General features: G+C 41.3%; 1 protein-coding gene across 3 annotated transcripts in view; it reads right to left on the minus strand.

Annotated features, from left to right (window-relative positions):
- Positions 1 to 13,287, minus strand: part of LOC121284411 (NADP-dependent malic enzyme, mitochondrial-like) — a 222,806-nt gene that overhangs the window by 45,455 nt on the left and 164,064 nt on the right. For all 3 annotated transcript variants that reach the window (XM_041199850.1, XM_041199852.1, XM_041199853.1), the window contains one exon: positions 1,455 to 1,564. In XM_041199850.1, coding sequence (XP_041055784.1) covers positions 1,455 to 1,564 — 110 coding nt within the window. The remainder of the gene's footprint in view (positions 1 to 1,454; positions 1,565 to 13,287) is intronic.

Below are 13,287 nucleotides of genomic sequence, written 5' to 3' on the forward strand. Positions count from 1 at the left end.
GTTCATTAGCAATGACTTTCAATTAATAAAGGTCTTTTGTAGAAAAACATCAAGATGCTTTAAAGAGAAGAACAATATAATGAAATTAATCACATAAGTGGTTTTGTTGAAAAGTTTTTATTTGCCAATATAAAATTATTTGCTGATATTACACGAGGTGGTAAACAGTACAACAGATTTATTTGGTGTGGAGATTTTATTTGGTGTGGATTCACAATTTACAAGACATCCGTTTCAGACTCGGACTTTACCAAATTTAGGAGCAATATATTGATGGAGTTAAGAGTTTTCTGTATTTTTCAATTCTTGGAAATGGTCAGAAAATGTTTGGGAAATGACTAGCAGTCCTAGAACTCATTCCCTTAAAAATGTTAAACTGTTTGGAGTGGACAATGGAAGTAGACATCAAACAACAAAAAACATCTGCAACCTGCACATGTCTTAACAGACAGTTCAGTAACTGTTCTTGATTCACAGCACACACCCTGTTTAATACAATTTTGGCTATTTAAGCAGGTTACTGTAGAATCAGATTTTCAACAATTTTATTTGAAGATCAATGAAACCTAAAATAGTGGTGTGAATGACTAAGGATTCTGAACTGTTGCATCAAAACACTAAACCACAAGCCTGAAACAGATAGTCTTTGTTTTTAAAACAAGATATTTACTGTCATTCATCTTATTTCTGGGCCTCCTCATTATAGAAGACCTACAAATTTGATGTCAAATTCAGAAGTGTTCTGAAACAAGCTGAATGTCTCTCATGTAATTTTCACCAACAACCACTTGAGAAAGGATTGTCATCTTTCCTTGGTTAGAAAACCAACTTATTTAGTTGGTGTATGGATATTTCCACAGATTCATTATGAATTTTTTTTCAAAATGCCACCTCATATAAGATATTTCATTTCATTTCCATTCCTTTCTCCAGGAGATCACTCTTCATAATCATCAGGGTCATTCAGCTGACACTGGGTGTAAAACAGTCAGAAACTGGCTGGTGTAAAAATTCAGTAAATCAATAAATTGGCCAAGTTTCCTTTCCTGAATGAAGTATCTTTAATGGAGGAATGTTTATTGCCTACCGGCTACTGTTGTGTGCATTATCACTATGCGCATGCTGTGCGTATGCCTGAGGTACTCTATGCTTAAATTATTCTCCTTAAATGTATCACCTTTAAAGATAGCAAAACATGGATAAATTTACTTTGGCTATGGTTCCAAAGTGCCTGCAGTGAAAGGTTCAAGTTCAATTATAACAGATGGAAAGTTGGAACCTGAGTTTGGAAAGGTAAACAGCATTGCTTGCGCATAATGTATTTGGCTAATATTGATTAAATATCAAGTGATAAACATTCATCATGATGCAAGCATCTCAAGAGATGACTTATCTAATTGGCGATTTCTAAAATGGCAAATTTTAAATTTGCTACCAATAATTTCTCTACCTACCTTGAATGTCATCATTAAAAGTGAGGTACTTATTACGGTACTTGTTAAGAAGGCGAAAAGCATTGGAGTTTGCAAAATCTTCAAACTGAATGAGGCAGTTCATTCCATATCTATAATCCAATGAAATCAATGGATAACCAGTTAAAAATAGAACACAATAATTAAACAAAACAACTGTTAAGACTACATTCTTTTCTGTATTCAGACAGTAAGGATGCAAAAGATGCAAGGTATTATTCCTGTTGCCTATTTTGAATGTGATACAGGCACTTTGGCTCAAAAGGCTTTCTTCTGTGCTGCATGTTCCATGATTCTATGAAACAGGGAGGGATAGATACAGAATACTTCACAATTTTTTTCAAATGCTTGTGATGGGCTTCACACAAGTGGTTTCATCAGTGACATTTCATTAGTGACAATTCACCAGTGATTCTACGGTTGTGTGATTGTATGCTGAGCATTGAGCTTGTGTTTTTAATTCCGTCCTGGAACACTATGTGCTGCTTATAACTTTATTTTCATATTTGATTAATTATAGATTTCATATTTCAAATGTTTTGGCCAGTGAAGTCATCACTCCGAAACAAAACAATTATATTTGGCTGCAGAGCCCACCATGACTAATGTGCTGTTAATATATTATCATCTACAGATAGCTCTGACTCCAAGTAATCCTAATTTATTTCCCTTATTTCCTACTTATCGTAGTAAATTATTGCCAAATAGATGTTTCCACTTAACTGACTTATTGCTAAGAAAGAAATGTTGCCAAAGATTTTCATTATACACTCAACAGGACAAACACAAGAATGCCAAATTTTAGATGATCATTTAATACAAAGGAGAAAAGGGTGTTGATTGGTTGGCAAGCCACCTCTGATTGGCGAGGTGTTGCCACAAGAAAGCATCTGGGAACTGTAGGCTCCCCAAACTCCCAGATAATTCAAAAAGGGTGCAAAGTTTGAACATATTCCTTTTGTTTGCAGACAACAGGTCCCTGTGTATGAACAAATGGCACTTTTAGCAAGGTATAAATGAGCCAAGTTACAAGCTCAACTGATTATCTTAAATTGGTTATTAGTATAGTTATTAGCACACTCAGGATTGTTTAGCAAGTGCTGCCCAATCACAGAATCACATTTTGTTTTGGGTTTTGCGAGAGCCAATTGGTTACAGTCTACATATGAATATATGAAATAGGAGCAGAAATAGGCCACTCGGCCCCTCGAGCCTGCTCCGTCATTCAATAAGATCTTGGCTGATCTGATTGTGCTTCAAGTTCTACATTCCAATCTACCTCAATAACTTTTGATTCCCTTGCCTAACAAGAATCTATCCATCTTGGTCTTAAAAATATTCAGCAACCCCGCTCCCACTGCCTCTTCTGAGGCAAAGTGATCCAAAGTCATACAACCCTCAGAAAAAAAGTTCTCCTCATCTCTGGCCTATAAGGACAACCCCTAATTTTAAAACCATGCCCTCTAGTTCTGGACTTACCCAAAAGAGGAATCATCCTTTCCACATCCAGCTTGTCAAGACCATTCAGGATTTTATATACTTCAATCAAGTCACCCCTCACTTTTCTAAACTCCAGTCTGTACTCATTTGATTACGAACAACCAAGGTAACATACTGTTTGAATCGATCAGCCAATTGCTGGGATAACACTGTACCTGGCATCACACCGCCACTGAAATTTTTCCATGACTTTGCTAAATTATGATGTAGGCAGAACATCTTTTTGGACTGACTGCAGCATCCTGTTAATGGAAAGTACCATTCATGTACCACTGCATGGCAGCAGCATGAAACGGCTTGCTTACCCCGTTGTTCAAATTTTTCAGATACTTTGCCTTTCCAGGGTAATTTGAGGTAGACTGGGCATGTTTCATGTCTGAAAGTGGTGGTGTTTGGCCCATTTGCGAGTTTGCATGATGCACAACAATGATCTGATCAGGGTAGCAACTATCCCGCAGGATAGCTTTGCTGCACGTTATTTCTGCTTGCAAAGCACGAAAATGGCTAGGGCCCTATTTACAAGATTTCTAATAAGGCCAATCTTATAGGGATGGGCAATAAATGTTGTCCTAGCCAGCGACACTAACATTCCATGACAATAAAAAAGTGTGGAACAATACGAATCCCAACATGTATATTGCATGGTGAAGGTCGGCTTAAAGTGGACAATAATGGAGAACCCTTAGCAGATTTCTCAACTAACATGTCGAGGAAAGGTTAGTTTGCTCCATCTCAAAAAGTGAATTTAAGGTAAGGAAATCCTTGCATGCGGCTGCAGTTTCAAAGATCGCAAACATATTGTCCACGTATTGGAAATCAACACAGGGTAGGAAGTTAGGGCTTATTCCATCAAAAACATGTTTCTCATAAAAGCTGATAAAAATGTTAGTGAGTGCTGGACCTAGAGGGGATCCTACAGCTACACCATCTATTTGGGCATACATGGTGTCAGTAAAACTGAACTCAACTGCACGAGTTGCTAAGTTCATAACTTCAGCCAGCCCACACTTGGAAAAACCAAAACACAATGTTCACTGTTAGATATGATTCTGCGACTGGGCAGCATTACTGAATAATATCCGGAAGCCTATTGTTTGTCATTACTTTCTTCATGGCAATACCTTGGCCAATCCAATTGGCCAAGTAATCAACATCTTTTCTCCTGTAGTATAAATTGTTGTGATCATTTGAAATTTGACATTCTTTGGGCTGGTGAGTGCAAGGTGAAAAGTTTCAGCCAAATGTCTCTCTTTTCACTAATATTCTGTAAGTTCTGTACTACCAGGCGACTGTTTAACTGATTTAGTCATCAGCTGTGTTAGGATCCCAGCTGATGTTATAACTGGACAAGTCAGATCCCAGAGTGAAACCTGGCTTAATAGGTCCTAACTTTTGTTTGAAACCATGGAGGGAAGTTACTGAACAAATTCACAGGAGTCCGGTGATAAACTTTTAATACAAAGAATAAAACATTTATTAAAGGAGAAAAATGAAGCCTAACATGAAGACCAGAAAAATCTCAGTACAAACACAAGGAAATAATTCAAGTATACACCATTCCTTCACCCCAGCTATATCTTTGCAGACACATACAAATTCAGAAAAGACAAAACAATTTTCCATATCTATTTTATACTCTAATATTCAGGGTAAGTATGATGTGAATTAACTGTGGTCAAACACACACAAAAATAAATGACAGATGCAACTAAAGCAGATTCTATGGATTTCTCAACAACCCACCCAGCTGCTTGTCACACTGTGAGCTAACTGGTCTCACTGAAACTTTGACTTTTTCATAAGGGTTTCCAATCTCCACGTTTGAAGAACTTGCCTTGGAATTATCTCCAAATATCACTCCTACTTGGATGGGTTCAACAACTCTCCAGGGTTTTGATCTTGCCTTCTGAGATTTCTTTCCCTTGGATCTCCAAGTATATTCACGTTTCACCTTCCAAACACACTTTCAGATCTTCGGCCATGCCAAGCAGAATACTACTGCTCCAAAAGGGTACCTTTGCTCCTATGGCCCACAGCATGACGTCAGCAATTTTTGGCTGCCCTTTCTGATCTTCTGGGCTTCTCTCGAGCCCACTTTACTTCAAGTCTGCTCCCCGCAGCTCTTTCTTTAACTTGGAGCTTTTTTCTCTGCTCTTGGCATTTATCTCGACTCAATGGCTCTTTCCGTCTTTGTCAATGTCAGGGACTTTCTTCTGGGACCTCTTTCAGTCCCAATCCCTGGTTTAGGATATTATTCTTGATTTGGGGCCTTCTCCCTGTCCCCGTCCCCAAGTCCTGCTCCCAGGGACACCTTCTCCCTTATGACGCTCCGGTTCCAGGTCACCTCACCTGCAGTTTCGTGCTGTTTCACTTCTCTTCTTTTTTTTCTGTGCATGTGCACAGATCTGGTTCCTGGCCTGAAGATGTGAAAATAAATGAACTGTGCACATGCAGTCATTTCCTAGCTGGCACATGCTCAGAAGGCCTGAGGCCCGCTGGGAACTGGAGTTTCCAGCCTCCGACTGCCGATCTAAAGCTAAGGTAAGTTTTTGGGATTCCTAACAACTGCTTTAGAGTGATAAGGGGAGATAATGAACAGAATTCTACCATCAGACAAAGATGCCAGGAGGCTACTTGCTGTTTGTTAAACTGGACTGGCAATTATAAATCTTAAGCTAGGCAAGGTTTAATGGAGGATTTAAATGATTAAACAGAAGTTGAGCTTTCTTTTTTAATGCCCATCCTATATTGTACAGAAAGAAAAAAAAATCTTTGATATTGGTATAATTACTTTGTTGAGTTCTGCAACCATATCTGACAAGTTTTAGATTTTCTGTTACTTAGTACATAAAGTCACTACAGCACAAAAGGAGGCCATGCAGCCCACTGAGTCTATGCCAGCTCTCCAAAGAACAATCCAGTCAATTGCATTCCCCCGCTCTAACTCCCTAGCCCTGTATGTTTACTTCCCTCAAGTGCCCATCCAATTTCCTTTTGAAATCATTGATCATCTCTACTTACACCAGCCTTATGGGCAGCAAATTCCAGGTTATTGCCACTTGCTGCGCAAAAAAATTCTTCCTCGCATTCCTTCTGCATCTCTTGAGCAAAACAAATCTGTGTCCTCTAGTCCTAGCCAACAGGAACAGCTTTTCTTTGTCTACCTTATCTAAACCTGTTATCATCTTGTACACATCCATCAAATCTCCCCTCAATTTCCTTTTCTTCAATGAGGACAACTCCAGTTCTCCAACCGTACATGGTAGCTAATCTCTGGAACCATTCTGGGAAATCTCTTTAGCCTCTCAAGAATCCTCATATCCTTCCTGAAGTGCGGTGACATGATTCACATGATAGAAAAATAATATTCTCGGATTCAGGAAAGGCTATTTGCTTTAGGCTATAATGAAGTGTGGCAGGACCTTCTGGTTAGAAACTGAGAATTCTCAAAGTTGTTTTTTTCCCTTTTTATCAACTATCACCCTTCTTCAACAAAGTCACAGGCCATGAGTCATTGTCTCAATTGTTGCTAAAATAATGCTGAAATTGGCAATTGCTTTACTTTACAATGGCAACATCCATCTTATGAAAGGCTTAATTTGTAACCTTTAGCTTTTTAAAACAATTGCACAGCACTGCATTTGACATCCAGGAAATATACAAAATACCATTTAAAAAGAACTGCTGGAGATTGTCCAATTTTCATGTAATTCTTGGATTCTCATACCTAATTAGGAAAATCATCTACAAAAGGGTACAAACTGAATTACTAGCTAGTTTGGTGTCACAATAGAAAAACTTGATGACAGAAGTTATACCAAGGCAAAATTAAGGAATAAACTTGATGCACATTTTAACCAACAGAAGTTGTCATCTAAAAGTTATAAGGGGATTAGCAGCCAAAGATAATGGGCTTTGGTTTTCCTAATGTTGACTGCAAGTTAAGACTTATCCAAGATCACCTGTTGCACAAGCAGCACATCATTGCCAAGACAGTCAAAGGTTGGAGAGAGATGGTGGAAAGCCTGGGATTGCTGGGAGCCCGCAGATGAAAGAGCAGTGGTCGAAGAAGGAACCCTTGGAACAATGTCAGAGATGACTTTGCAATTGCTGAGTGGAACCATGAAACAGCAGCAACATGAAGTACACAACAGAAAAGAGATGCTGGAGGAGGTCAACAGTGTAAAATGCTGTGCAAGAAGGAACAAAGAGGGATAAGGCTCCATGGGCATGATCACATGAGCATACTGAACATGCTGTCATTAGGAAAACTTTGGTGCTGAGAGCAGGGTTGAAGCTGAACTCAAAAGTTTCAAACAGGCTGCTGCAGAAAATATGGGCATGTGGCTGGGCTGTGACATCCACGTCAGGCATTTTAGAGAGGAAAGAGAAGTTGAAAACAAAATGATAATTAATGTTGCGCCATTGGTGGGGTGGGTGCTGATATTGGTGGTGGGAAGAGGTCAAAATAACAGATAAAATGGATAAAGGCATTGACTGGAGAGGATTGGAGTGGGAAGTCAAATGGACTATTGCTTCTTAGTGCTGAGGAGACCAAGTCAGTAGCTTCGCTGATGCATTAACATCAAAACTCTTCTCAATAGGGAAAGAAAGCTCTTTTAGGCTACGCTTAACACTAACTTTGAAATTACGGGCTAGATCTTATGGGGGTGGGGTTCTTGCCCCCACTAAGCTGGCTTGTCCCGGAGCCATTTAATGACAGTCCAGCTGTTAATTGGCTTGAAGCAAGACTTCCATTCCCAGCTGGGAAGGAAGGCCGGCCTCTGAGGACAGATGGCCAAACAAATTGCCTGCAGCCCTTTGGCCCCAGTAACAGCACCAGGAGCCATAGCTACTGCTGGGACTGCATTCAGTCCTCAATGGTGATCATCAATGGAGCTGGATGCAAAGAGAAGTGCGGCGGTGCTTATCGCTGGAGCCAGGATGGCAGTCCTGGCAACAGGCCAAGTGAGGTGGGGGGGGCCTGGCATTGGACAGGGCGGCAGGGGGGGTTTGTGGGAAGACCTTGAGTGGGGGAGGTGGCTTTCTGATGGGCCGCTCCCCCTTGACTGGCCACCAGCCCAAGCAGTGAAAATTGCCGGGGCTGAACACTTGGCGTGGACCTCTCCCACCAAGTTAACTCTTAAATGCTCCCAGACCTGTTAGATATTTCCAGCATTTTTAAAAATATTTCAGATTTCCACCATCTGCAGTATTTTGCTTTTGTGTTACTGAAATGGATGACCATTTTGATCAATTCGGAATATGTTGGTTATGGTAAGAATATTATTCAGGACACCAGGAGAACCCTAGTTTTCCCACAAACAGCGCCAAGGGCTGCATTTATTTGTGTTTCAACACTAGTGGGAACACTTCCTGCACACGTGCAGATACAGTGTCAGTCACAGTGAATCAGTCTTGCAACTTGACAGACATCCTAAATTAAGTTCCGAGATGCATACTAAAGCTTGGTGTTAAGGAGTGAATTAAAACAGAATCATGTTAGGATCAACTGTTTCCCAAAATGTCTTGTTAATTTGTTAGACATTATTATTAAAATTCTCATCAGAAGTACATCAGGGTACTGCTTTTTAAATAGCATTTTTGGCAGATGCTATTAAAAGGATTTATTCTATCTTTTTATAAATGAATATATTCTTCAGTAAATAACTAAATAATGAATGAACAATAAGAAGTAAAAAAAATGTCATTACCCAACGTGGGAATTTAGACTATGCCTCTAGGCTTAGGAACCCCATTAACTATTAGGTGAGCTAGGTGGGAACTTCCTCCACAAAGCCTTTCCAGCTTGCTTCAGGAGGCTATTACTTAAATCTGCAATCACTACTTCCATTTTGTATATCTGTGATGCAGTGCAAATTCCATAAGTTTATCACCAATAATAAAGCAGAAATCAGACATTGGATTTGATGCTCTGAAGCCATGCTTGCACCTTTGATGCACCTGCTGCTGAATGGAAAGACATCAGGATCAGTTGTGTATGTGCTTGTGGCTGTAGTCCAAGTGCACAAGCATAACCATTCCTAACGCCTTTGTGGTCAGCAGCAGGAGTTAGTGTTCTCCTTTATTATTGGGGATAAACTTGTTGAATTTACAATGCATTGCAGATAATACAAAATGGAAATAGCCATCTGCAGTCTACCCCATTGAAAGTCAGCAGTTTCTACCAGCTATGCTGCAGCCACTGAGGTAACACTCCTTAGGAGCACAAAGATAGGCAAAAGCACTTACAAGACAGACACAGAGGGAATGCACAAATGTATTATATGGAGTATTTGATGTGTTTATGGATAAAGTTGGTATGCAATGTTTGTTTTGTGGCGTCTTTTATTTCAGGACTGTGGCCCAGAGGACGCTATGATGATCCATAATAGAGGGATGGAAGGTAGGCAAGTGTTGAGTAATAAGGATCTCAGTTTCAGTCAGGGGAATTGGAGTCTGATTATATGCTCATGGGCTACCCACCAGGAATGTGGATTTGCTGGCTGCCTCCTCCTCTTCCTTCTGAGTTGATTGCTGAACCCTTGGTGGCAAGGACTACGTCCTTGCAGTGCCAGGTTGTGGAAGAGAGAACAGATCACCATGAATCAAGACATCCACTCCAGCGAGTACTGGAGGGCCCCTCCCATGCTCTCATTGTACCATGTCTCTCATCATTGCAGCAGCAGTCACCAGTCAGGTGCGTAGTGAATGGCCCTGTCATTGAGCATTTTCTCTTCATTTTGGATTGAGATGAGAAATTACTCCATTAAAAGACTGTAAATCTTTGGAATTCTCTACCCTAGAGGGTTGTGGATGTTCCATTGTCGAATATATTTTTGGTCTCTCAGGGAATCAAGGGGTATGGGGAGCAGGTGGAAAACTGGAGTTGAAGCCCAAGATCAACCATGATCATATTGAACGGTAGAGCAGACTTGATGCGTTGTATGGTCTATTCCTGCTCCTCTTTCTTGTGTTCTTGTTCTGGAGTAGCCACTCTCTGGTTCATTATGGTGGCTAGAAGATACTGGGACAGTAGACTGGCAAAGGATGAAAGCATCATGACTCCTGCCAGGATAGTGGCCTTCACCAGTATGATGTTCTGGGTGTGGTTGCACCCAACAACATGTTCAGAAACTGGTACCATTCACGGTTCTGGTACATTTCACCATTGAGGTGCAGTGACTGCAAAGTCACGTGTATGCAACGATTAGCTCCCTGCACCGTGGGGAAACTCACTACCCTGACAAAGCCATGTGCTCACTCCCCCTGCTTCCTCTGTTTGGGAGAGAAAACAATGAAATCCCATCTCTTGATGTACAAAGCCTCTCTAACCTTTAGGATGCAACAATGAATGGTGAACAGCAAGATATTAGCAATATCACTGGTTCCAGCCTGGAAGTACCCACTGGTGAAAAAGTTTGGGCCCCGGTCAACTTGACAACTTCTGGCTACACTATCTTTTTTTATTTCACATCTCTTTTAAAGTATATTTTGCCTGTTGATAGATGCCACTTTTTTACCCAGATTGGGCTTCCAAATACTGCCACCTTCCAACTTCACTAGGTATTGGCCTACCACTGCCATAACTTTTCATAGCCCTTTCCCAACTTTTGTGTGGAGCTCATAGTGTTATTCATCTACCTAATGAAGGCAAGGAGAAGGCCCAAGTTCGAAGTGAAATAATTTCAAGGGTTCTTGCTCATTTTTGGAACATGACAAAAGTTCTACTTAAATATCAGGTATGTGAAAACACTCTCTGAGATAAGTGAGTGGTGATTAAAATATGACAGTCGAAAATATTTAGAGTTAAATAAAATGCAACTAAGGGTGCAAGTTGGGTAGATAAAAGCCACAAGGCTTTTGTTCAATGGTAGAGGCTGAGGAATGAAAAACTCAGACCCAAAGTTAACTTCAAATGGGCCTCAAATGATAAATAAGATATTAAATAGAATGGAAAATATTAATTCTAAGCATTACCTCTGGCTAAACTACAATGTAGAGCTGGTAACTACTGACCCAGGTAAACAAATAATGTTGAATGTTTACTGTGTTTTTGCAGATTCTTACAAACTAGAAAGGCAAGGATTGAGCAAGCTGAGATGAATAATCTCCTTCATATGGTCTTGTTTCAGAAACAGCAAAAACTTGCATTTATCTAGTACCTTTAATTAAGTAAAACAAGACACTTCACATGAACATTATCATACAAAATTTGACACCAAGCCACATACGATGATATTAGGACATGCTTGGTCAAAGACGTAGATTTTAAGGAACATCGTAAAAGAGGAGGAGGGAGCTGGAGAGGGGGAGCGGGAGAGATGGAGAGCACGAGAGAGAGGGGGAGAGCACGAGAGAGAGAGAGAGAGAGCACGCGAGAGAGCACGCGAGAGAGCACGCGAGAGAGAGAGCACGCGAGAGAGAGAGCACGCGAGAGAGCAAACGAGAGATAGAGAGAGAGCACGCGAGAGAGAGCACGCACGAGAGAGAGAGCACGCACGAGAGAGAGAGCACGCACGAGAGAGAGAGCACGCACGAGAGAGAGAGCACGCACGAGAGAGAGAGCACGATAGAGAGAGAGAGCACGATAGAGAGAGAGAGCACGATAGAGAGAGAGAGCACGATAGAGAGAGAGAGCACGATAGAGAGAGAGAGCACGATAGAGAGAGAGAGCACGATAGAGAGTGCACGATAGAGAGAGAGAGTGCACGATAGAGAGAGAGTGCACGATAGAGAGAGAGAGTGCACGATAGAGAGAGAGAGTGCACGATAGAGAGAGAGAGTGCACGATAGAGGGAGAGAGAGCACGATAGAGGGAGAGAGAGCACGATAGAGGGAGAGAGAGCACGATAGAGAGAGAGCACGAGAGAGACATCATGCAAGAGAGAAGTGTTTCGGGAGAAAATTCCACAGCTTGGGGCGTGGGGCACCTTAAAACAAAATGGCTTTGGAAGTTGCTACGAATTTTCTGGGAGTAGATGTAACAGTAGATAATTTGAAATCCTTGGCTATGGCCAAACTGAGAAAGTTAGCAGATAAAGTGAAGGTAGAAATAAGAGCAGGATTTCATAAGCATGATATGATTAAAGTAATTACCCAGAGTTTAGAAATAAAAGAGGAGACACCTGAAAAATATCACAGCTAGAGTTAACTCGGATACAATTGATTCAATAGGTTGTCCTAAGCCCAAACATCTTCAGCTGCTTCATCAATGACCTTCCTTCCATCATAAGGTCAGAAGTGGGGATGTTCACTGATGATTGCACGATGTTCAGCACCATTTGTGACTCCTCAGCTCCTCAAACAGTCCACGTCCAAATGCAGCAAGACCTGGACATGCTTGGTCTGACAAGTGCCAAGTGACATTCATGCCACACTAGTGCCAGGTAATGACCATCTCCAACAGGAAAGAATCCAACCATCACCCCATGATGTTCAATGACATTACCATCACTGAATCTCCCACTATCAACATCCAGAAACTGAACTGGACTAGTCATATAAATACTGTGGCTACAAGAGCAGGTCAGAGGCTAGGAATCCTGTGATGAGTAACTCACCTCCTGACACCCCAAAGCCTGCCCACCAACTACAAGACACAAGTCAGAAGTATGATGAAATTCTCCCCACTTGCCTGGATGAGTGCAGCTCCCACAACACTGAAGAAGCTGGACACCATCCAAGACAAAGCAGCCTGCTTGATTGGCACCACATCCACAAACATTCACTCCCTCCACCACCAACACACAGTAGCAGCAGTGTGTACCATCTACAAGATGCACTGCAGGGATTCACCAAGGCTCCTTAGACAGCACCTTCCAAACCTACAACCACTACCACCTAGAAGGACAAGGGCAGCAGATAGAAAGGAATGACACCACCTGGAAGTTCCCCTCCAAATCACTCACCATCCTGACTTGGAAATATATCGCCGTTCCTTCACTGTCACTGGGTCAAAATCCTGGAACCCCCTTCCTAACAGCATTGTGGTGTACCTACACCACATGGACTGCAGTGGTTCAAGAAGGCAGCTCACCACCACCTTCTCAAGGGCAATAAGGGATGGGCAATAAATGCTGGCCCAGCCAGCGAAGCCCAGATCCCATGAATGAATAATAAAAAAAATTGCAAATGAAGCAGCTTGAACACGAAAAGGAACTGAAAAAAACTTGAACTGGAGGGAAAAGAGAAAGAGAGATGAGAAAACTTGAAAAGTAAAAGAGAAAGAGAAATGGAAATGTGAAAATTTGACCTTCAGAAAGAGAAATTAGCAAGTGAGGAAAGAAAGAAGGTACTATAAAAGGAATACCAG

Source organism: Carcharodon carcharias, chromosome 11 (genome assembly GCF_017639515.1).
Source record: "Carcharodon carcharias isolate sCarCar2 chromosome 11, sCarCar2.pri, whole genome shotgun sequence".
NCBI lineage: Eukaryota > Metazoa > Chordata > Chondrichthyes > Lamniformes > Lamnidae > Carcharodon > Carcharodon carcharias.